The sequence below is a fragment of the Lytechinus variegatus genome, chromosome 13 (assembly GCF_018143015.1).
Source record: "Lytechinus variegatus isolate NC3 chromosome 13, Lvar_3.0, whole genome shotgun sequence".
NCBI classification, from domain to species: domain Eukaryota; kingdom Metazoa; phylum Echinodermata; class Echinoidea; order Temnopleuroida; family Toxopneustidae; genus Lytechinus; species Lytechinus variegatus.
Window position 1 is genome coordinate 7,091,903 of NC_054752.1, and position 25,620 is coordinate 7,117,522.

General features: G+C 35.9%; 1 protein-coding gene and 1 long non-coding RNA gene across 2 annotated transcripts; both read right to left on the reverse strand.

Moving 5' to 3' along the window:
• Positions 1–227: 227 nt before the first annotated feature.
• On the reverse strand, positions 228–23,454 carry LOC121426609 (mucin-2-like). Its single transcript, XM_041622967.1, has 25 exons — positions 23,403–23,454; positions 22,759–22,806; positions 21,969–22,010; positions 21,191–21,593; positions 20,676–20,726; positions 19,705–19,746; positions 18,932–19,333; positions 18,425–18,475; positions 16,891–16,932; positions 16,118–16,519; positions 15,058–15,111; positions 14,454–14,507; positions 10,849–10,890; positions 10,072–10,473; positions 8,639–8,692; positions 7,027–7,080; positions 6,231–6,269; positions 5,519–5,566; positions 4,881–4,931; positions 4,334–4,375; positions 3,561–3,962; positions 3,049–3,102; positions 2,081–2,122; positions 1,309–1,710; positions 228–316 (listed from the first exon to the last, which is right to left on the reverse strand). Exons 4-25 carry the CDS (start codon positions 21,561–21,563, stop codon positions 228–230), a joined length of 3,192 nt encoding a protein of 1,063 aa, XP_041478901.1. The 5' UTR covers positions 21,564–21,593; positions 21,969–22,010; positions 22,759–22,806; positions 23,403–23,454.
• A 690-nt stretch (positions 23,455–24,144) lies between these two features.
• LOC121426826 lies at positions 24,145–25,620 on the reverse strand. The gene is made up of 3 exons (XR_005971635.1): positions 25,578–25,620; positions 24,906–24,956; positions 24,145–24,176 (listed from the first exon to the last, which is right to left on the reverse strand). It is a non-coding gene; the product is annotated as an uncharacterized LOC121426826 (long non-coding RNA).

Sequence of the window (25,620 nt, forward strand, 5' to 3'; positions counted from 1 at the left end):
AGGAAGAACACAACCAGACTTCACTCAGCAGATTGTGGTTGTTATAGAACCTGTGAATATCTTTCGATGCCACCCAGTGCGAAAACTGAATCCCACAAAAATGACAGCGTTTACAGAATAAAGCCATTTTCACTGTGGCTTTCCTGCATCTTCCATTGTACTGTCTATGATGAAGCGTGTGTATATTGGTCAATAAAAGCGGCTGATTCGCATTAAAGAAATACAGCTTAGACTGTTGAAAAGGTACCTGATTGATTCAACTTACCAGTTGTTGTTGGTCTGGTTGTTTCTGGAGCTGCCGTTGTTGTTGTTGGAACTGGACAGAGTAGTAATGATAACATCAATATAATTATATGAATTTATCAAAATCAATTTCGGTGCAGTTATATACGCATTTCAGAGTTGCTTTTTTGCGATTGTGAAAAAAAGAGCGTTTTCGCAAGTAGACAAGTTTATTTGTATGGAAAACAAATTAGTAACTCTAAAGAATAAGTGTTGCTAATGATATTAATAACAGCATATATACTCAGGGTAGCCACTTCATTACAAAGAAATGTTCTCCCAGTGGGTCCTGCTAGTACAAATACCCTGGCTTTAACTAATTACCTAAGCACTCAAGCATTTGAGAATCTTCTACCTACCAGGTACCCACTCACTTCACCTGGGTTGAGTGCAGCACAATTTGTCATGAGAGTTATACACTGAGCCACAAAACCACTAAAGTATCTTAAATTACTCAAAGCAATTTAGAAAATAGCCTATTTATCAATTTCCTGCAAATTACAAAAATGCTCCTTCAATTATACGTCAGTTCTTTTCCCATTTGCTAAACCCTTTGAAAAGTTGGTTCTGATAGTATAGTGTCATCTGCGATCTGTTCATGCCAATGATGTTACAGCCTCATTCTCAACTTTTTATCCCTTTGACTTCACTTGTTCTGTCAGTTTTCACATTCCAAAATAAGGGTGACATGGAAAAACTAACCTCTATTACCTAAATAATCTGGTTGAGCTAAAATGATTTTTAAATGTTTTAATGTTCTCAAAATCAGTTGGTCAAAATATGTTCACAAGGCCTAATATCGTTTAATGCACAATAAATGGCATAGACTACATACACATAAAAGATGGAACAATCTATAGGCTATGTTTATGCAATAAAAGCCAGAATCATGATTTAAAACATACACATGAATCATAGTAACTGCAGAATCAAAACCTATGTCACCAATTTATCTTGGACAGGATAAGTACCTATTTTGATTTTGAAATATAAGATATATTATCATGCTGAGGGCAAACTGTTTACCTTGTTCAATACATCCTCTGACTTGGACTTCAATAGTTAAGGGCCTGCTAGTCTCATCCAGTACTTCAATGTCAAAAGATTCAACAGGTGCATTTTCAAATGTATCAAGAACTCTAAACATGCCAGGAGGAGTGGAGCCAACATCATATTCAACAGTATCACCGCCGCTTGGACTAGGCCTAATATTTGAGATGCGAACCCTCTCTAGAGGGGTGTTTTGTCCTCCAACCTCAAATAGACTCAGCGCATTCACTATCGTCATGTACCCTGGGATAGAGAGCTCAATATTGAATTTATTGACTCCAGACACCAGTGTGATTGTTTCATCGGTACTCTGATCACTCCCCTCAGCAGTAAGGGAGATGGTAACATTCAACATATCCAAGTCCTCCTCACAAACACCTAGAATAACAAGAGATGAGAAAAACAAGAAAAGTCATCTTTCAAAAAGATTATAGATATACCAGTTACAAGAATATGCAAGACATTTCTTTTCTTTATTCAGTACAACTAAATAGGAAAACTTTAACAGAATCTGATCTCAATGCACCTATTTCCATGTTCCAAACCTGATTACCAGGCTTAATATTGTAAGTGTACACATACAAACTGGAATTAAAAAGAAACAAGATCAAAAGTAAGGACACGTAGACTTAGTACAAAATTGAATTTGCTCCTATATCTCAAAGTAAAAACAAATGTCACTGACGATTCAGTTCAAATATTAAGTACTTCTAATCAAGAGAACACTCCATTTCATTATTATCTATACCTGGTGTTGTTGTCACTGTTGTAGTGGAAGTTGTTGTGGTCACTGTAATTAAAACATTCAGAAAAAAATTCCTTCAATCCAGAATGAATTGTGCATATTATCAATTGACAAAATACAATAATGTTGCTGCAAATCAACTGAAATACATTTTCCTGAATATCACTCTCCTTCTAATTTGGCACTCTCCATTTTTTTTCCTTTACCTAGGCCTTGCTGAAACCATGAAGAATGTCTAAATAGAAAACAATGTTAGGTTAAGCCCTTATGTGCCAAAAACATATGTGATATAGCTAAAATTATTGCCATCTCCAATGCCAACCTTCAGAATTGTATCCACAAATCATTGTGATATATCTCCTATAGAATCTACATAACTTCATACAAACTTTGCTTATCATGCGACCTTCAATGACACTATAAAATTCAGGTCCCATTAGTGCATCTACTCCCCAACTTTGAAAGGTGGCAGTTTACTTCCATAAGAAATACTCTAAAACCTAACACCTTACAAAACAGGTATTTTTGACCCATGTATAGCCTACTCCTAATGGGACTCCCAAACTATTTGTCTATAGGAAAGCTACCCACACTGGCCAGTATCTCAATTTCAAGTCTCACCACCCTCTCTACCAAAAGTTGTGTGTTATCCCCACTCTTATGGATACAGCTATATCAATCATCACTAAGGATTGTGACCTTGCAGAGGAAGAACACAACCACACTTCACTCAGCAGATTGTGGTTATTATAGAACCTGTGAATATCTTTCGATGCCACCCAGTGCGAAAACTAAATCCCGCAAAAATGACAGCGTTTACAGAATAAAGCCATTTTCACTGTGGCTTTCCTGCATCTTCCATTGTTCTGTCTATGATGAAGCGTGTGTATATTGGTCAATAAAAGCGGCTGATTCGCATTAAAGAGATACAGCTTAGACTCTTGAAAAGGTACCTGATTGATTCAACTTACCAGTTGTTGTTGATGGTGTGGTTGTTTCTGGAGCTGCCGTTGTTGTTGTTGGGACTGGACAGAGTAGTAATAATAACATCAATATAATTATATGAGTTACAGCCTCATTCTCAACTTTTTATCCCTTTCACTTGTTCTGTCAGTTTCCACATTTCGAAAATGAGGGTGACATGGAAAAAACTAACCTCTATTACTTAAGTATTGTGGGTGAGTTATATTGATTTTTAAATGTTTTTAATGGTCTCAAAATTAGTTGGTCAAAATATGTTCACAAGGCCTAATATCGTTAGTGCACAAAATAAATGGCATAGACTACATACACATAAAAAAATGAAACAATCTATAGGCTATGTTTATGCAATAAAAGCCAGAATCATGATTTAAAACATACACAAAAATCATAGTAACTGCAGAATCAAAACCTATGTCACCAATTTATCTTGGACAGGATAAGTACCTATTTTGATTTTGAAATATAAGATATATTATCATGCTGAGGGCAAACTGTTTACCTTGTTCAATACATCCTCTGACTTGGACTTCAATAGTTAAGGGCCTGCTAGTCTCATCCAGTACTTCAATGTCAAAAGATTCAACAGGTGCATTTTCAAATGTATCAAGAACTCTGAACATGCCAGGAGGAGTGGAGCCAACATCGTATTCAATAGTATCACCGCCGCTTGGACTAGGCCTAATATTTGAGATGCGAACCCTCTCTAGAGGGGTGTTTTGTCCTCCAACCTCAAATAGACTCAGCGCATTCACTATCGTCATGTACCCTGGGATAGAGAGCTCAATATTGAATTTATTGACTCCAGACACCAGTGTGATTGTTTCATCGGTACTCTGATCACTCCCCTCAGCAGTAAGGGTGATGGTAACATTCAACATATCCAAGTCCTCCTCACAAACACCTAGAATAACAGGAGGTGAGAAAAACAGGAAAAGTCATCTTTCAAAAAGTTTATAGATATACCAGTTACAAGAATATGCAAGACATTTCTTCTCTTTATTCAGTACAACTAAATAGGAAAACTTTAACAGAATCTGATCTCACTGCACCAATTTCCATGTTCCAAATCTGTTTACCAGGCTTAATATTGTAAGTGTACACATACAAACTGGCATTAAAAAGAAATAAGATCAAAAGTAAGGACACGTAGACTTAATACAAAATTGAATTTGCTCCTAAATCTCAAAGTTAAAAACAAATGTCACTGATAATTCAGTTCAAATAGTAAGTACTTCTAATCAAAATAACACTCCATTTCATTATTATCTATACCTGGTGTTGTTGTCACTGTTGTAGTGGTAGTTGTTGTGGTCACTGTAATTAAAACATTTAGAAAAAAAATCCTTCAATCCAGAATGAACTGTGCATATTATCAATCGACAAAAAACAATTATGTTGCTGCACATCAACTGAAATACATTTTCCTGAATATCCCTCTCAATCTTCTAATTTGGCATTCTCCATTTTTTCCTTAAAATAGGCCTTTCTGAAACCATGAAGAATGTCTAAATAGAAAACAATGTTAAGTTAAGCATTTATGTGCCAAAAACATATGTGACATAGCTAAAATTATTGCTATCTCCAACGGCAACCTTCAGAATTGTATCCACAAATCATTGGGTTATATCTCCTATAGAATCTACATAACTTCATACAAACTTTGCTTATCATGCGACCTTCAATGACACTATAAAATTCAGGTCCCATTAGTGCATCTACTCCCCGAACTCTCTTTTTTTATTGGTCAATAAAAGCGGCTGATTCACATTAAAAAATACCGCTTAGACTGTTGAAAAGGTACCTGATTGACTCAACTTACCAGTTGTTGTTGATGGTGTGGTAGTTTCTGGAGATGCCGTTGTTGTTGGAACTGGACAGAGTAGTAATGATAACATCAATATAATTATATGAGTTTATCAAAATCAATTTCGGTGCAGTTTTATACGCATTTCAGAGTTGCTTTTTTTGTGATTGTGAAAAAAGAGTGTTTTCGCAAGTAGACAAGTTTATTTGTATGGAAAACAAATTAGTAACTCTAAAAAATTAGTGTTGATAATGATATTAATAACAGCATATATACTCAGGGTAGCCACTTCATTACAAAGAAATGTTCTCCCAGCAGGCCCTGCTAGTACAAATACCCTGGCTTTAACTAAGCTACCTAAGCACTCAAGCATTTGAGGAACTTCTACCTACCAGGTACCCACTCACCTCACCTGGGTTGAGTGCAGCACAATATGTGTAAAGTTCTTGCTAAAGGAAATCACAAGATGGCTTGGAAATGGACCCCCGTCCCACAGAGTCATTAACCACTAGACCACAACACCACTACATAAAAGTGGCAAGGATCCAACCCAAGTAAAATTAAGGTAAATATTGTTGAACTGTATTCCCACTATGCAGCATCACAATGTCAGATATCAAAATGAATGAACAGGTCATTGAAAAAAAACTTACCAGGTGTTGTCGATTGGGTGGTTGTTTCTGGAGCTGCCGTTGTAGTTGCTGGACAAAGTAGTAATGATAACATCAATATTATCATAAGTGTTATTAAAATGAATTTAAGTGCAAATTTATATGCACTTCAAAGTGACTTCTTCAAAATCTGTATTCATATGTAAATACTCCATTTGTTACAGCAGTCTGGTAAAATAAAAGAATAACAAAGTACCTATAAAATATTAATAATTTCTACATGAAAAAATGCTCTTTCAAATATATTCAAGTTCTTGTGACCTTGTCTGAACCCTCTGACCCTCTAACTACAGGAAAGCTGGTTTCACATACTTCAGTGTTGAAATATTTAGCAAGTTAATCTTTGAATATCTCTTGTATGGGGTTCAATAATGTATATTTTTAGTGCAGATTTACATACTCTACTACAACGATTTTGCATCAATCCTTTTTAAATGTGATAACATGCATTATTCATTTCATCAACATGTAATAACAATTTTGATAAAAGTTTGACTAATAATTAACTGTGACTCTAAGCACATTATGTTCATTTCTTTAAATCAATATCAATAAATCCCATCAGAAAGAATATTGTAATGAATAAAGGTCAGTTATGAAATAAACATCTTTCTCTATAACATGTATCTAAATGTGAGAAAACTTCAATGGAAGTTCACCATTGTATAGGCATACGCATAGCATTTTGAATTACCTGGTTGTGTAGATCTTGGTGGGCGCGTAGTTTCTACAGCTAAAAGTAAATATTGGGTAAAACATGATTTGTTACATATATAACACATTGAGAAGACATGTCAGCACTTGAAAACAAATAGTACCGGAGAGAAAAGAGGTTATTTTGTTCAAAAATAGTACCGGAGAGAAAAGAGGTTATTTTGTTCATTTTATCAAAGAAAGGGACAATTTGATATGATATTGTGTTTTAATGTCAGATTTTTATTTCATACATTTCTGGACCTGACAGGAAATGCATACAGCTTAGGCCTACATGAGGCAATTTTTTTCTCAGCATTTCACCCCTTCATTCAAGAACAGAGTTTGAGTTCACGTCCCGTCTGCAAATTATGAAAGTGTCATAAGCTTGTTTGTAACTTAACATTTCTTAATCTGTCACCTTGTATGAATTCAACTGAATAATATCTTTAAAAGAATAATAATGATAATTATACTTGCTTATATACCGCTTAATACTTACTTTGTAAGAAGTCTCTAAGCGCTCTACAGTATATGCAGAATAATTACCCTGGCTTTAGCAGTGCAGCTGTTATGCGCGCTGCGTTTCAAGTAATAAATTCCTGCCAGGTACCCATTTACCTCACCTCGGTTGAGTGCAGCAAATTGTGGATCAATTTCTTGCTGAAGGAAATTACGCCATGGTTGGGATTCGAACCCATGACCCTGTTTCAGAGCCCGGAGACTAATCCACTGGGCCACAACGCTCCAAGAAGAGAATATCTTTTAAAAAAAGACGAGAGTTAATGTGAACCTACCTGCATCGCCAATTTCACCTGTAGTAACTGGCATGGCAGTAGTTGTAGTCTCTGCTGTTAAAAACATTCAGACAAAAAATTAACAAAATGCCCTCTCACCTCCATTCAATCATATAGACATGTTTGCATGTTATCAATTGACAGGAAACAAACTACTTTCGTGCTGCACATCAACTGAAATGTATTTTTGGCAAAGAGACTGTATACTTTGACCTATAGAGGGCAACATTTAAGCAAGCATGCAAGCAATCACTATATAGCACTCCAAAAAATGATAAATGTACATAGCAATTATTTTTATAGCAGTTGCTGATCAGTATTTGAATTATGATGTTGCTTGAAATAAATGTATGGAAAGGCAGGGTAAGTTGTGACACTTTTTGTTTTTTGCATGCTAGAATTGATATGATTAATAATCTTGGGAGAAATAAGTACCTTGCCTTAAAATTTAAGTCTTCTGAAATATTTTTCAGTTATATATTACTTTCTACCCCCACACTAAAAAGTCATTGTCACCTTTGAAAAAAGAGATGTCAAATGGCTCAACTTGCCCCATCCACGTGGTAAGTTGAGTCACCTTCTGGGGTAAGTTGAGCCACAAAAACTATGTACAAAATGTATGGGGGAAGAACCAGCATCTCAACTTTTTATTTAAAGTCTTTTCACTTGCTAATTCTCCATGAACACTAACATCCTCTACAAGGAAAAGAACAGTCATGTAAATTTGCTCCTTTCTGCCTGCATATTGACGGACTTTTAAGGTTTGTTTCTATTTTCATATACATTACCATAAGAATTACCATGGCTCAACTTACCCCAGTCCGAACGTTATGCGATAATTTCACATCTACACATTTTCTCATGCATCCATCATGTAAAAGACTATGACAAGAATGAAGATCCATACCTGGACCAACAATGTTGTTCTTATATCTTTATTATAGTTAAAGACATGTGTTTGTAAAAAGGGCTTATCTATTTTACACCCCCTTTTACTTTTTTGGCTGAAATTTGTATTTTACCCTCTGAAAAGTACTTTTTGTTTCAAATTTGAAAACAATGTGGTGGGGTTAGGGGTTATGCCATGGGTCATCAATACTTGACACTGCCACAATGTCTGACTCATTCATTATTGGCCTGGGGCAGGTGGCTCAACTTGCCCCTATGCTCAACTTACCCTGCCTAAATTCTCCTACATGTATTTCATTGTTGTGTGTTTAGGTCTGTTTCACACATCCAATGTTTGTATATCTTGCCTTAGTTTTCAAAAAGATATCTTGTCGAGCACCCGGGTGTGTCAATTGATCCTATGCACTTTAAATCCCAGTACCCCCCCTCCCGTCTCTACCCAGCGGACGGCCGTCCATACCAGGCCCGCAGCGCCTCAAATTTGCCTTCCTTGTTGTCCGCTATGCAAAGAAAAGTTGCGCTAAATGTCACAAGAGCTAATGATTGGATCAAAACAATGCTGAATTGCGCCACTGTAGAGCTAGAATATGAACAGGAAATACAATTTCGAAAGTGTGAGTATATTGGTCAATGAAAACCGCTGATTCCAATGCAGAAAATGCAGCTTAGACTTTTGAAAAGATAACTAATTGATTCAACTTACCGGATGTTGTTGATGGTGTAGTTGTTTCTGGAGATGTGGTTGTAGTTGGTGGAACTGTATCAAAAAATTTATCGAGGTAATCAAAATATGAGCAGATTTCAGTGCAAACTTACGTGCATTTTAAATTGACTTCTTTTTTTCATGATTGTGAAGAAAAGAGTGTTTTCTTAGGAAAACAAGTTATTTTTGTAGAGGAAACAAATTAGTAAAAGTGAGAAATAAAGTGTCATATGGGAATCATAGAATTGAATAAGAAAAGGTTAACCCTAAAAGGATTGGGGGGCCATGATGGCCCCCTCTCAACGATTAGTGCGATATTTCCGAAATGCAAAAATTACGACTTTTTTAAAAGTCTCGCGCAACTTTTGAGACCAAATACAGGACGTATCAGTAGAGCATCGCGAAGTCATGTGACTTTTTATGAGACAAAACAATGCCGAAAATGGCTCCTTCTTATTCTTTGTTTACAAAGTCTGTGAAGATGAAATTCATGAAAGGATGAATATTCTCATTCTATTTGGTCTGATTAATTCATCTAGGTCTTAATTTAGTTGTTAAATAGTCTGTAATAATTTTAATTGAAAAAAAGAATGAAAATCAAAAGATGGAAATAACAAAGAAATACATAAGGAAAAAATTGGCTTTGGCAATTTTTCTTTGGGGAAACCTTTAAATTAGGTTAAAGGATGAGATCTGCAAAAAAAAAATGAAGTGAAATTGGGTGTTAAATATACAAATGTTTTTCATGAATAAATTTGCATATTTTATTCATAGTAAATAAAAACGAATTATTTTCAGAAATTTTATTATATACTAGCTTGTAGTTTATTTAGTAAAAATGTGGGTGCCAAAACAGCGACCTGAATAGCATCTAAAATTACTCAAACCAATATAGAAAATAACCATTTTATCAAATTTCTGCAAATTACAAAATTCTCCTTTCAATTATACTTCAGTTCGTCTTCCATTTGCTTAACCCTTTGAAAAGTTGGTTCTGATAGTTTAGTGTCATCCGCGATCTGTTCATGCCAATGACATTACAGCCTCATTCTCAACTTTTTATCCCTTTCACTTGTTTCATCACTTTCCACATTTCGAAAATGGGGTTGACATTGTAAAAACTAACCTCTATTACTTAAGAAATAGAAGTTACTTAAGTAACGTTCTCAAAATTATTTGGTCAAAATCTGTTCACAAGGCCTAATATTGTTAATGCAAAATAAATGGCATAGGCTACATACACATTAAAGATGGAATAATTCAAAAGCTATGTTTATGCAATAAAAGCCAGAATCAAGATTTAAAACATAATCATAAATCATAGTAACTGCAGAATCAAAACCAATGTCATCAATTTATTTTGGACAGCAAAAACTACCTATTTTGATTTTGAAATATAAGATATATTATCATGCTGAGTGCAAACTGTTTACCTTGTTCAATACATCCTCTGACTTGGACTTCAATAGTTAAGGGCCTGCTAGTCTCATCCAGGACTTCAATGTCAAAAGATTCAACAGGTGCATTACCAAATGTATCAAGAACTCTAAACATGCCAGGAGGAGTGGAGCTAACATCATATTCAATAGTATCTCCGCCGCTTGGACGATCCCTAATATTTGAGATGCGAATCCTCTCTAGAGGGGTGCTCTGTCCTCCAGCCTCAAATAAACTCAGCGCATTTACTATCGTCATGTACCCTGGGATAGAGAGCTCAATATTGAATTTATTGACTCCAGACACCAGTGTAACAGTTCCATCGGTACTCTGATCACTCCCATCAGCAGTAAGGGTGATGGTAACATTCAACATATCCAAGTCCTCCTCACAAACACCTAGAATAATAGGTGATAAGAACAAGAAAAGACATCTTTTTAAAAGTCAATAAATATACCAGTTACAAAAATATGCAAGATATTTCTTTTCTTCATTCAGTAAAACTAAATACATGTAGGAAAACTTTAACAGAATCTGATCTCACTGCACCTATTTCCAGTTTCCGAAATCTGTTTACCAAGATTAATATTGTTAGTGTTCATATAAAAACTGGCATTGAGTAGAAATAAGATCAACAGCAAGGACAACTAGAATTAGTACAAAATTGAATTTGCTCCTATATCTCAAAGTTAAAAACAAATTTTGCTAACGATTCAGTTCAAATAATAAGTACTTCTAATGAAAAGAACACTCCAATTCATTATTATGTATACCTGGTGTTGTTGTCACTGTTGTAGTGGAAGTTGTTGTGGTCACTGCAATTAAAACATTCAGAAAAAAAACTTCAATCTAGAATGAAGTGTACATATTATCAATTGACAGTAAACAATTATATTGCTGCACATGAACTGAAATACATTTTCCTGAATATCACTCTTAATCTTCTAATTTGGCATTCTCAATTTTTTTTCTTTACCTAGGCCTTGCTGAAACAATGAAGAATGTCTAAATAGAAAACAATGTTAAGTTAAGCACTAATGTGCCAAAACATATGTGATATAGCTAAAACTATTGCCATCTCCAATGCCAACCTTCAGAATTTTATCCACAATCATTGTGATATATCTCCTACAGAATCTAATTAACTTCCTACAAAATTTGCTTGTAATGCGACCTTCAATGACACTATAAAATTAAGGTCCCATTAGTGCATTTACATCCCTAACTTTTTGAAAGGTGGCAGTTTACTTCCAGAAGAAATACTGTAAGACCTAACATGACCTGTCAACCTCATATAACCTAAAACAGCACAATTACAAGAAAGTTTACCTAGGGCATCCATGAACCAAGGTTGGTTGGCACTGCAAATCTTGATCAATGCAATACAGCACATAGAAAAACTCTAAAAGCTTGTTCAAACAAGTCAAAAAATCAAGTTTCACTGAACATCTGCCACAAGACAATACACCAATATATTTTATAAATAATCTTCTCAAGCAGCATTTTAAAAAATTGTCTCAAATAATATTAAACTAACTGAATATGCTAATGAAAAAAGTTCAACTATGACCATGACCTTGATATCAAATGTAGATTCACCTTCCTTAAGACAAAATAATGAAGCCCCTATGGTACAATAACATTATTTTCCCCAAACCCTTAATTTTAACTGCGCTCCCGGACTTATTTACACCATGCCTTGACTAACAGCTTGTTCCTCAACAAATATCACTCACTGCCTCAAAGTTTAAATCCTTTACATTACTAATAACTATATCAAATTCAAGAAAACAACTCATTAATTTGAGTAAACAAGTTAACTGAAGTGGCTCTTCTGATTGATGTGAAGACATGAGAAAGCATTTTTTTCCACAAACAGAAAATTTATCTGTTTTGTGGTAAGCTTTTGCTTGCTAGGCTGCAAGCTTCGTCAGACCATTGTTGTACATGTATCTGGTGCTATCGCTGATGCACATCAATGAAGTACGGAATCGTACGTCGAGAATAAAGTGTATTATACAGTTTGATGAAGCTTGTAGTCAAGCAAGTGAAAGCTCACGAAAAACAGGTATATTTCTGTGATTTCTCAATCTCATGTCTACTTAAAGAAGGACCTTGGTTTCATTGCCACACCTAAAGAACTACAGGTTCAAGACTTCATAGTAGTGTCAGAACAAGTCACTTGCAATCTCATCAGTAGCAAGGCTCGTAGGAATGATGTAGTTGGCATTCTCAAAAATGCAAAACTTCCTCGACCAAACATCACCAGTGAAGAAAGAGAAGCCATCAACAATCTGTCCAAGAACAAAGACATACCATCTGCCTGATGACAGAGGTAAAGCCACTGTAATGTTGAACACCCAAGATTTCAAGAGCAAGGTTAGTAACATGATTAGTGATAAAAGCATTTCTGAGATTTTTTTCCTCCTGATCCTACCCCTTATAAAAGGAAGTTACTAGCATTACTGAAACCATCAAGATGAACAGAAAATATCAGCTAAGCACTAAGAATATTTCTACCCTACGGAGGAAAATATTCCTTGTCTCTACTGGATGCCGAAAATCCACAAAGAAGCATTTCCTCTTCGTCCTTTTGTCGATTATGCTAGATCTGTAGGATATAAAACCTCCAGACCTCTGGCCAACATTTTGTCTCCTGTTGCAAAGACGGAGGATCTCAAAAACATAACATTCAGGCCTGTGAGTGGGGTTTCAAAAAAATAGCGGAAAATCTGAAAATTTGAAATAATCTGAAATCGCCAAGCCGCTGCAATTGCCCATCACGATTCACGGTGTATTCTAGACCAAAAGCTTCAGTCTCTGTATTTGGTTGTTCCGCTGAACTGCATTGGCTTACTCACCCATACATAGACTGAAGAGCTTGGAGGCCCGTACGTACAGACAACGTATTTTAGCAGTAACGTTAGATCTAAAACTGGAAACCCGATTTTCCGATCGTTTTTTTGTACATAAAATGTCACATTATGAAAAAGAAATCACATCCATATTTACGACAAAATGTTCAAAATTCAGAAATATTGTACCTTGGACCGCAGTTACCGCTAATTCCTTTGAAATAATGATGGAAACATCGTCATCTTCGATCCTTTTGTTGGTCAACGTAAGTTGCCATCTTGGATGACGTCATCATCCTTACAGACGTATTTACCAGTCGCAAAATATCGCGATTTGAGCCGCTGCTTTGCGCTTGTATGCCAACAAAGGCAACGGTGCACGGTGTGATCCGCAGCAGTTTCATAGTTACATAATTCGAAACTTCGCGAAGGCAAAATACAAGGCCCCGTAACGTGTATATATATTCACAACAAACACATTCTGCTCGCATCCATTTACCTAGTCTTGTTTTCCAGCCGTTTTGAATAAAATAGCGGAATTTTGACTAAGAAAAAACGGAAATGGAACACAGGAAAAAGCAGAAATTGAAATCGGTCTTAAAGATGAAAATAGCGGCTTTCCGCTAAATAGCGGAGATTTCACAGGCCTGAACATTGGACAGGGGAGAGATAATGGTGCCCTTTGATGTTGCAAGTCTATTCACCATCACCCCATAAAGCAATCAATGTTGAAAATAGACTTAATCACGACGCAGACTTAAAGAAGAGACCTTACCTTTCTGTCACTGACATTGTAACGCTCCTCCATTTCATCCTGACAACATATTATTTCCAGTTTGATGGTGTTTTATACCGCCAAACGTTTGGAGCCACAAAGAGGAGTCCTGTGTCACCCATTATGGCTTACATCTAGAACAGGAAGCAATCACCACTGCTCCAGATGACATCAAACATCACTCTGGAAGCAGAATACAGATGATGCTCTTGCCATTGTGGAAAAGAACAGTATGGACGGACTATCTTCTCACCTCAACCAAGTAGACAACACTGGCAGTATCAAATTCACTCATGAAGTCGAATAGGAAAACTCTAGTACCGGATGGTATTACCAAACTCTTCGTCTATAGGAAAGCTACCCACACTGGCCAGTACCTCAATTTCAAGTCTCACCACCCTCTCTACCAAAAGTTGTGTGTTATCCCCACTCTTATGGATAGAGCTAGATCAATCACCACTGAGGATTGTGACCTTGCACAGGAAGAAGAACACATTCAGACTTCACTCAGAAGATTGTGGTTGTTACGGACCCCGAAAATATCTTTCGATGCCACCCAGTGCGAAAACTGAATCCCGCAAAAATGACAGCGTTTACAGAATAAAGCCATTTTCACTATGGCTTTCCTGCATCTTCAATTTTTCTGTCTATGATGAAGCGTGTGTATATTGGTCAATAAAAGGGGCTGATTCGCTTTAAAAAAATACAGCATAGACTGTTGAAAAGGTACCTGATTGATTCAACTTACCAGTTGTTGTTGATGGTGTGGTAGTTTCTGGAGATGCCGTTGTTGTTGGTGGAACTGGACAGAGTAGTAATGATAACATCAATATAATTATATGAGTTATCAAAATAAATTTCGGTGCATTTTTATACACATTTCACAATTGCTTTTTTGTGATTGTGAAAAAAGAGCGTTTTTGCAAGGAGACAAGTTTATTTGTATAGAAAACAAATTATTAAATCGAAAGAATGAGTGTTGATAATAATTGTAATAACAACATATATACTCAGGGCAGTGGGCCATGCTATTACTATTACCCTGGCTTCAACTAAGCTACCTAAGCACTCAAGCATTTTAGGAGCTTCTACCAAACAGGTATCCACTCACCTGGGTTGAGTGCAGCACAATATGTGTAAAAAGTTCTTGGTAAAACAAAACACAAGATGGCTTGGAATTGGACCCACGTCCCATAGCGTCATGACCATTAGACCAAAACACCCCCACATAAAAGGTGGCAAGGATCTAACTGAAGTAAATGTAAGGTAATGATTGCTGAATTCTAGTCCCATTATGCAGCATCACAATATCAGATATCAAAATGAATGAAAGTGTAATTGAGACAACTTACCAGGTGTTGTCGATTGGGTGGTTGTTTCTGGAGCTACCGTTGTAGTTGTTGGAACTGGATAGAGTAGTAATGATAACATCAACATAATCATACGAGTTATCAAAACAAACTTCAGTGCAAATTTATACACAATTCAAAGTGACTTCTTTTCGTTTTGTGATTGTGAAGAAAAAAAACGTTTTCTCAAGTAAACAAGATTATTTGTAGAGAGAACAAATTAGTAACTAGAAGGAATGAGTGTTGGTAATGATAAGAGTAATAACAGCATATATACTCAAGGTAGCCACTTCATTATGAAAAATGTTCTCCCAGCAGGCCCTGCTAGTACAAATACCCTGGCTTTAACTAAGCTACCTAAGCACTCAAGCATTTGAGGAACTTCTACCTACCAGGTACCCACTCATCTCACCTGGGTTGAGTGCAGCACAATACGTCACAAGAGTTATACACTGAGCCACAAAACCTATAAAAAGTATCTAAAATTACTCGAACCAATTTAGAAAATAACCATTTCATTAATTTTCTGCAAATTACAAAATGCTCCTTCAATTATACTTCAGTTCTTCCATTTGCTGAACCCTTTGAAAAGTTGGTTCTGATAGTTTAGTGTCATCCGCGATCTGTTCATGCCAATGACATTACAGCCTCATTCTCAACTTTCTATCCCTTTCACTTGTTAGGTCAATTTCCACATTTCCAACATGAGGGTGACATGGAAAAAACTAACCTCTATTACTTAAGTATTCTGGTTGAGCTATAATGATTTTTAAATGTTTTAAATGTTCTCAAAATTAGTTGGTCAAAATATGTTCACAAGGCCTAATATCGTTAGTGCACACAATAAATGGCATAGACTACATACACATAAAAGATGGGACAATCTATAGGCTATGTTTATGTTGGCAAAGCCAGAATCATCATTTAAAACATACACATAAATCATAGTAACTGCAGAATCAAAACATATGTCACTAATTTATCTTGGACAGGATAAGCAATAACTACCTATTTTGATTTTGAAATATAAGATATATTATTATGCTGAGGGCAAACTGTTTACCTTGTTCAATACATCCTCTGACTTGGACTTCAATAGTTAAGGGCCTGCTAGTTTCATCCAGTACTTCAATGTCAAAAGATTCAACAGGTGCATTTTCAAATGTATCAAGAACTCTAAACATGCCAGGAGGAGTGGAGCTAACATTATATTCAATAGTATCACCGCCACTTGGACTAGGCCTAATATTTGAGATGCGAACCCTCTCTAGAGGGGTGTTTTGTCCTCCAACCTCAAATAGACTCAGCGCATTCACTATCGTCATGTACCCTGGGATAGAGAGCTCAATATTGAATTTATTGACTCCAGACATCAGTGTGATTGTTTCATCGGTACTCTGATCACTCCCCTCAGCAGTAAGGGTGATGGTAACATTCAACATATCCAAGTCCTCCTCACAAACACCTAGAATAACAGCAGGTGAGAAAAACAAGAAAAGTCATCTTTCAAAAAGGTTATAGATATACCAGTTACAAGAATATGCAAGACATTTCTTTTCTTTATTCAGTACAACTAAATAGGAAAACTTTAACAGAATCTGATCTCACTGCACCAATTTCCATGTTCCAAACCTGTTTACCAGGCTTAATATTGTAAGTGTACACATACAAACCTGCATTACATACAAATAAGATCAAAAGTAAGGACAACTAGACTTAGTACAAAATTGAATTTGCTCCTATATCTCAAAGTTAAAAACAAATGTCACTGACGATTCAGTTCAAATAGTAAGTACTTCTAATCAAGAAAACACTCCATTTCATTATTATCTATACCTGGTGTTGTTGTCACTGTTGTAGTGGTAGTTGTTGTGGTCACTGTAATTAAAACATTCAGAAAAAAAATCCTTCAATCCAGAATGAAATGTACATATTATCAATTGACAAAAAAAAAATTATGTTGCTGCACATCAACTGAAATACATTTTCCTGAATATCACTCTCAATCTTCTAATTTGGCATTCTCCATTTTTTTTCCTTTACCTAGGCCTTGCTGAAACCATGAATTATGCCTCAATAGAAAACAATGTTAAGCTAAGCCCTTATGTGCCAAAAACATATATGATATAGCTAAAATTATTGCCATCTCCAACACCAAACCTTCAGAATTGTATCCACAAATCATTGTGATATATATCCTACAGAATCTACATAACTTCATACAAAATATGCTTATCATGCGACCTTCAATAACACTATAAAATTCAGGTCCCATTCGTGCATCTTCTCCCCGAACTTTTTGAAAGGTGGCAGATTTCTTCCATAAGAAATACTGTAAAACCCAGCACCTTACAAAACAAGGCAAAAGCGATTTAGTGTCTCGCCCACTTATGAAAATAACCAGAAATATCGTGATTTGCGAGGGCACACAGGAGAATTGTATCAAAACTTCATTGTGAAATGACTGGGATGGAATAACACTTGTCATAAAAGCCTCGCAAGTGAACTTTAATGTTGACCTGAAGATGACCTTTGACCTTACCATGTGACATCCGACTGCAGCATACCATGCAGGTCGCCTAAGTACATGTACATCTGCCATCCAAGTTCTGTTGAAAAGTGACTTATGGTTGCGGAGTTGGGTATCATAAGAATGTCTTGCATGTAAACTTTAACATTGACCTGAGAATGACCTTTGACCTTACCATGTGACCTCTGACTGCAACTGAAAATGACCTTTGACCTTACCATGTAACCTCAGACTGCAGCATAGGATGCAGGTCCCCCAAGTCCATCTACCATCCAAGTGTGGTTGAAAAGTGACTTACGGTTGCGGAGTTTTGTGTCATTACAGGTTTGTGACGGACGGCATTTGGATCCCTAAGTCTCGCCTTCACCTCTGGTGGGCGAGACAACAAGTATTTTTGACCCATGTATAGCCTACTCCTAATGGTACTCCCAAACTATTTGTCTATAGGAAAGCTACCCACACTGGCCAGTATCTCAATTTCAAGTCTCACCACCCTCTCTACCAAAAGTTGTGTGTTATCCCCACTCTTATGGATACAGCTATATCAATCATCACTAAGGATTGTGACCTTGCAGAGGAAGAACACAAACAGACTTCACTCAGCAGATTGTGGTTGTTATAGAACCCGCGAATATCTTTCGATGCCACCCAGTGCGAAAACTGAATCCCGCAAAAATGACAGCGTTTACAGAATAAAGCCATTTTCGCTGTGGCTTTACTGCATCTTTCATTGTTCTGTCTATGATGAAGCGTGTGTATATTGGTCAATAAAAGCGGCTGATTCGCATTAAAAAAATACAGCTTAGACTGTTGAAAAGGTACCTGATTGATTCAACTTACCAGTTGTGGTTGGTCTGGTTGTTTCTGGAGCTGCCGTTGTTGTTGTTGGAACTGGACAGAGTAGTAATGATAACATCAATATAATTATATGAGTTACAGCCTCATTCTCAACTTTTTATCCGTTTCACTTGTTCTGTCAGTTTCCACATTTCCAAAATGAGGGTGACATGGAAAAAACTAACCTCTAATACTTCAGTATTCTGGTTGAGTTATAATGATTTTTAAATGTTTCGAATGTTCTCAAAATTAGTTGGTCAAAATATGCTCACAAGGCCTAATATTGTTAGTGCACACGAGAAATGGCATAGACTACATACACATAAAAGATGGAACAATCTATAGGCTATGTTTATGCAATAAAAGCCAGAATCATCATTTAAAACATACACATAAATCATAGTAACTGCAGAATCAAAACCTATGTCACCAATTTATCTTGGACAGGATAAGTACCTATTTTGATTTTGAAATATAAGAGTATTATCATGCTGAGGGCAAACTGTTTACCTTGTTCAATACATCCTCTGACTTGGACTTCAATAGTTAAAGGCCTACTAGTCTCATCCAGTACTTCAATGTCAAAAGATTCAACAGGTGCATTTTCAAATGTATCAAGAACTCTAAACATGCCAGGAGGAGTGGAGCTAACATTATATTGAATAGTATCACCGCCACTTGGACTAGGCCTAATATTTGAGATGCGAACCCTCTCTAGAGGGGTGTTTTGTCCTCCAACCTCAAATAGACTCAGCGCATTCACAATCGTCATGTACCCTGGGATAGAGAGCTCAATATTGAATTTATTGACTCCAGACACCAGTGTGATAGTTCCATCTGTACTCTGATCACTCCCCTCAGCAGTAAGGGTGATGGTAACATTCAACATATCCAAGTCCTCCTCACAAACACCTAGAATAACAGGAGGTGAGAAAAATAAGAAAAGTCATTTTTAAAAAAGGTTATAGATATACCAGTTACAAGAATATGCAAGACATTTCTTTTCTTTATTCAGTACAACTAAATAGGAAAACTTTAACAGAATCTGATCTCACTGCACCTATTTCCATGTTCCAAATCTGTTTACCAGGCTTAATATTGTAAGTGTACACATACAAACTGGCATTAAAAAGAAATAAGATCAAAAGTAAGGACACGTAGACTTAGTACAAAATTGAATTTGCTCCTATATCTCAAAGTTAAAAACAAATGTCACTGATGATTCAGTTCAAATAGTAAGTACTTCTAATCAAGAAAACACTCCATTTCATTATTATCTATACCTGGTGTTGTTGTCACTGTTGTAGTGGAAGTTGTTGTGGTCACTGTAATTAAAACATTCAGATAAAAATCCTTCAATCCAGAATGAACTGCATATTATCAATTGACAAAATACAATTATGTTGCTGCACATCAACTGAAATACATTTTCCTGAATATCACTCTCAATCTTCTAATTTGGCATTCTCCATTTTTTTTCCTTTACCTAGGCCTTGCTGAAACCATGAAGAATGTCTAAATGGAAAACAATGTAAAGTTAAGCCCTTATGTGCCAAAAACATATGTGATATAGCTAAAATTATTGCCATCTCCAACGCCAACCTTCAGAATTGTATCCACAAATCATTGTGATATATCTCCTATAGAATCTACATAACTTCATACAAAATTTGCTTTTCATGCGACCTTCAATAACACTATAAAATTCAGGTCCCATTAGTGCATCTACTCCCCCAACTTTATGAAAGGTGGCAGTTTACTTCCATAAGGAATACTGTAAAACCTAACACCTTACAAAAAAAGTAGTTTTGACCCATGTATAGCCTACTCCTAATGGTACTCCCAAACTATTTGTCTATAGGAAAGCTACCAACACTGGCCAGTATCTCAATTTCAAGTCTCACCACCCTCTCTACCAAAAGTTGTGTGTTATCCCCACTCTTATGGATACAGCTATATCAATCATCACTAAGGATTGTGACCTTGCAGAGGAAGAACACAACCAGACTTCACTCAGCAGATTGTGGTTGTTATAGAACCCGCGAATATCTTTCGATGCCACCCAGTGCGAAAACTGAATCCCGCAAAAATGACAGCGTTTACAGAATAAAGCCATTTTCACTGTGGCTTTCCTGCATCTTCCATTGTTCTGTCTATGATGAAGCATGTGTATTTTGGTCAATAAAAGCGGCTGATTCGCATTAAAAAAATACAGCTTAGACTGTTGGAAAGGTACCTGATTGATTCAACTTACCAGTTGTTGATGGTGTGGTTGTTTCTGGGGCTGCCGTTGTTGTTATTGGAACTGGACAGAGTAGTAATGATAACATCAATATAGTTATATGAGTTACAGCCTCATTCTCAACTTTTTATCCGTTTCACTTGTTCTGTCAGTTTCCACATTTCCAAAATGAGGGTGACATGGAAAAAACTAACCTCTATTACTTAAGTATTCTGGTTGAGTTATAATGATTTTTAAATGTTTTTAATGTTCTCAAAATTAGTTGGTCAAAATATGTTCACAAGGCCTAATATCATTAGTGCACACTATAAATGGCATAGACTACATACACATAAAAGATGGAACAATCTATAGCCTATGTTTATGTTAGCAAAGCCAGAATCATGATTTAAAACATACACAGAAATCATAGTAACTGCAGAATCAAAACCTATGTCACCAATTTATCTTGGACAGGATAAGCAATAACTACCTATTTTGATTTTGAAATATAAGATATATTATCATGCTGAGGGCAAACTGTTTACCTTGTTCAATACATCCTCTGACTTGGACTTCAATAATTAAGGGCCTGCTAGTCTCATCCAGTACTTCAATGTCAAAAGATTCAACAGGTGCATTTTCAAATGTATCAAGAACTCTAAACATGCCAGGAGGAGTGGAGCTAACATCATATTCAATAGTATCACCGCCGCTTGGACTAGGCCTAATATTTGAGATGCGAACCCTCTCTAGAGGGGTGTTTTGTCCTCCAACCTCAAATAGACTCAGCGCATTCACAATCGTCATGTACCCTGGGATAGAGAGCTCAATATTGAATTTATTGACTCCAGACACCAGTGTGATAAGTTCCGTTGGTACTCTGATCACTCCCATCAGCAGTAAGGGTGATGGTAACATTCAACATATCCAAGTCCTCCTCACAAACACCTAGAATAACAGCAGGTGAGAAAAATAAGAAAAGTCATTTTTTAAAAAAGGTTATAGATATACCAGTTACAAGAATATGCAAGACATTTCTTTTCTTTATTCAGTACAACTAAATAGGAAAACTTTAACAGAATCTGATCTCACTGCACCTATTTCCATGTTCCAAATCTGTTTACCAGGCTTAATATTGTAAGTGTACACATACAAAATGCATTAAAAAGAAAATATAAGATCAAAAGTAAGGACACGTAGACTTAGTGCAAATTGAATTTGCTCCTATATCTCAAAGTTAAAAACAAAAAAATGTCACTGATGATTCAGTTCAAATAGTAAGTACTTCTAATCAAGAAAACACTCCATTTCATATATCTATACCTGGTGTTGTTGTCACTGTTGTAGTGGTAGTTGTTGTGGTCACTGTAATTAAAACTTCAGGAAAAAAAATCTTCAATCCAGAATACAATGTACACTTATCAATTGACAAAAAAAAACACAACCAAAATTCAGTCAGCAGATTGTGGTTATTATAGAACCCGCGAATATTTTTGATGCCACCCAGTGCGAAAACTGAATCTCGCAAAAATGACAGCATTTACAGAATAAAGCCATTTTCACTGTGGCTTTCCTGCATCTTCCATTGTTCTGTCTATGATGAAGCGTGTGTATATTGGTCAATAAAAGCAGTTGATTCGCCTTATTCGCATACGATTCACATTCGTATTTTGTTGCATTCCATTTATGATTAAAAGAAAGATGATTCTTCCCTTCCCGTTCATTGGCTGTTCATGTGGGACCTGGTGTCCTCAGATTGCTAGAGCTCCTGTGAGTTATGTACTGACTGGGTTTACCCCTAAAATTGTCAGTGAACGGGGCAGCTAGAGGGCACTGGGTTCGGCATGATGATGGGCTGATGGATGGGTTGGGGTGAACGAAGCAGATGTGAAATTATTATTCTTACATTGTACTTGTTAATAGTTCTTGTGTAGTATTTATATCAATTTCTATAAAATCTAATTTTTACATTGTAAAAGAGAACTGTTGCTCGGCTAATGCCATGAGTGTCTGCTGACAGTGTGTGCGTTCTACAAATATACACTATTATTATCATTATTATTAAAACATACAGCTTAGAATGTTGAAAAGGTACCTGATTGATTCAACTTACCAGTTGTTGATGGTGTGGTTGTTTCTGGAGCTGCTGTTGTTGTTGGAACTGGACAGAGTAGTAATGATAACATCAATATAATTATATGAGTTTATCAAAATCAATTTCGGTGCATTTTTATACGCATTTCAGAGTTGCTTTTTTGTGATTGTGAAAAAAAAGCGTTTTCGCTTTTTTTAGACAAGTTTATTTGTATGGAAAAAAAATTAGTAACTCTAAAGAATAAGTGTTGATATTGATATTAATAACAGCATATATACTCAGGGTAGCCACTTCATTACAAAGAAATGTTCTCCCAGTGGGCCCTGCTAGTACAAATACCCTGGCTTTAACTAAGCTACCTAAGCACTCAAGCATTTGAGAAACTTCTACCTACCAGGTACCCACTCACCTCACCTGGGTTGAGTGCAGCACAATATGTGTAAAGTTCTTGCTAAAGGAAATCACAAGATGGCTTGGAAATGGACCCCTGTCCAACAGAGTCATGACCATTAGACCACAACACCCCTACATCCCTACATAAAGTTGGCAAGGATCCAACCCAAGTAAAATTAAGGTGAATATTGTTGAACTGTAGTCCCACTATGCAGCATCACAATGTCAGATATCAAAATGAATGAACAGGTCATTGAAAAAAAACTTACCAGGTGTTGTCGATTGGATGGTTGTTTCTGGGGCTGCCGTTGAAGTTGCTGGACAAAGTAGTAATGATAACATCAATATTATCATAAGGGTTATTAAAATTAAATTCAGTGCAAATTTATATGCACTTCAAAGTGACTTCTTCAAAATCTGTATTCATATGTAAATACTCCATTTGTTACAGCAGTCTGGTACAAAATAGAATAACAAAGTACCTATAATTGCTCAAAATATTAAACAAATAGCTATATTAATTTTCTACATGAAAAAAGGCTCTCTGAAATATATTCAAGTTCTTGTGACCTTGTCTAGACCCTCTGACCCTCTAACTACAGGAAAGCTGGTTTCACATACTTCAGTGTTGAAATATTCAGCAAGTTAATCTTTGAATATCTCTTGTATGGGGTTCAATAATGAATATTTTTAGTGCAGATTTACATACTCTACTACAACGATTTTGCATCAATCCTTTTTAAATGTGATAACATGCATTATTCATTTCATCAACATGTAATAACAATTTTGATAAAAGTTTGACTAATAATTAACTGTGACTATAAGCACATTATGTTCATTTTTAAAAATCAATATCAATAAATCCCATCAGAAAGAATATTGTAATGAATAAAGGTCAGTTATGAAATAAACATCTTTCTCTATAACATGTATCTAAATGTGAGAAAACTTTAATGGAAGTTCACCATTGTATAGGCATATGCATAGCATTTTGTATTACCTGGTGTGTGTGTATCTTGGTGGGCGCGTAGTTTCTACAGCTAAAAGTAAATATTGGGTAAAAGATGATTTGTTACATATATAAACACATTGAGAAAGACATGTAAGCGCTTAAAAACAAATAGTATCAGAGAGAAAAGAGGTCATTTTGTTCAATTTTATCAAAGAAAGGGACAATTTGATATGATATTGTGTTTTAATGCCAGATTTTTATTTCATATATTTCTGGATCTGACAGGAAATGCATACAGCTTAGCCTACATGAGGCACAATTTTTTTACTCAGCATTTCCCCCTTTCATTCAAGAACAGAGTTTGAGTTCATGTCCCGTCTGCAAATTATTATAAAAGTGTCATAAGCTTGTTTGTAACTTAACATTTCTTAACCTGTCACCTTGTATGAATTCAACTGAATAATATCTTTAAAAGAATAATAATTATACTTGCTTATATAGCGCTTAATACTTACTTTGTAAGAAGTCTCTAAGCGCTCTACAGTATATGCAGCATAATTACCCTGGCTTTAGCAGTGCAGCTGGTACGCGCGCTGCGTTTCAAGGAAGAATAAATTCCTGCCAGGTACCCATTTACCTCACCTGGGTTGAGTGCAGCACATTGTGGATAAATTTCTTGCTTAAGGAAATTACGCCATGGTTGGGATTCGAACTCACGACCCTGTTTCAGAGCCCGGAGACTAATCCACTGGGCCACAACGCTCCAAGAAGAGAATAATATCTTTTAAAAAAAAGACAAGAGTTAATGTGAACCTACCTGCATCACCAATTTCACCTGTAGTAACTGGCATGGCAGTAGTTGTAGTCTCTGCGGTTAAAAACAATTCAGACAAAAAATTTACAAAATGCCCTCTCAACTCCATTCAATCATAAAGACATGTTTGCATGTTATCAATTGACAGGAAACAAAATACTTTCGTGCTGCATATCAACTAAAATGTGTATTTTTGGCAAGGAGACTGTATACTTTGACCTATAAAGGGAACATTTAAGCAAGCATGCAAGCCAGCGCTATATAGCACTCCAAAAAATGATAAATGTACATAGCAATAATTTTTTTCAATGCAATTATTTTTATAGCAGTTGCTGATCAGTATTTGAATTATGATGTTGCTTGAAATAAATGTATGGAAAGGCGGGGTAAGTTGTGACACTTTTTGCTTTTTGCATGTTAGAATTGATATGATTAATAATCTTGGGAGAAATAAGTACCTTGCCTTAAAATTTAGGTCTTCTGAAATATTTTTCAGTTATATATAACTTTCCACCCCCATACTGAAAGTCATTGTCACCTTTGAAAAGAGATGTCAAATGGCTCAACTTGCCCCATATATATATCTCAAAGTTAAAAACATTTTTTGCTTACGATTCAGTTCAAATAGTAAGTACTTCTAATGAAAAGAACACTCAAATTCATTATTATGTATACCTGGTGTTGTTGTCACTGTTGTAGTGGAAGTTGTTGTGGTCAC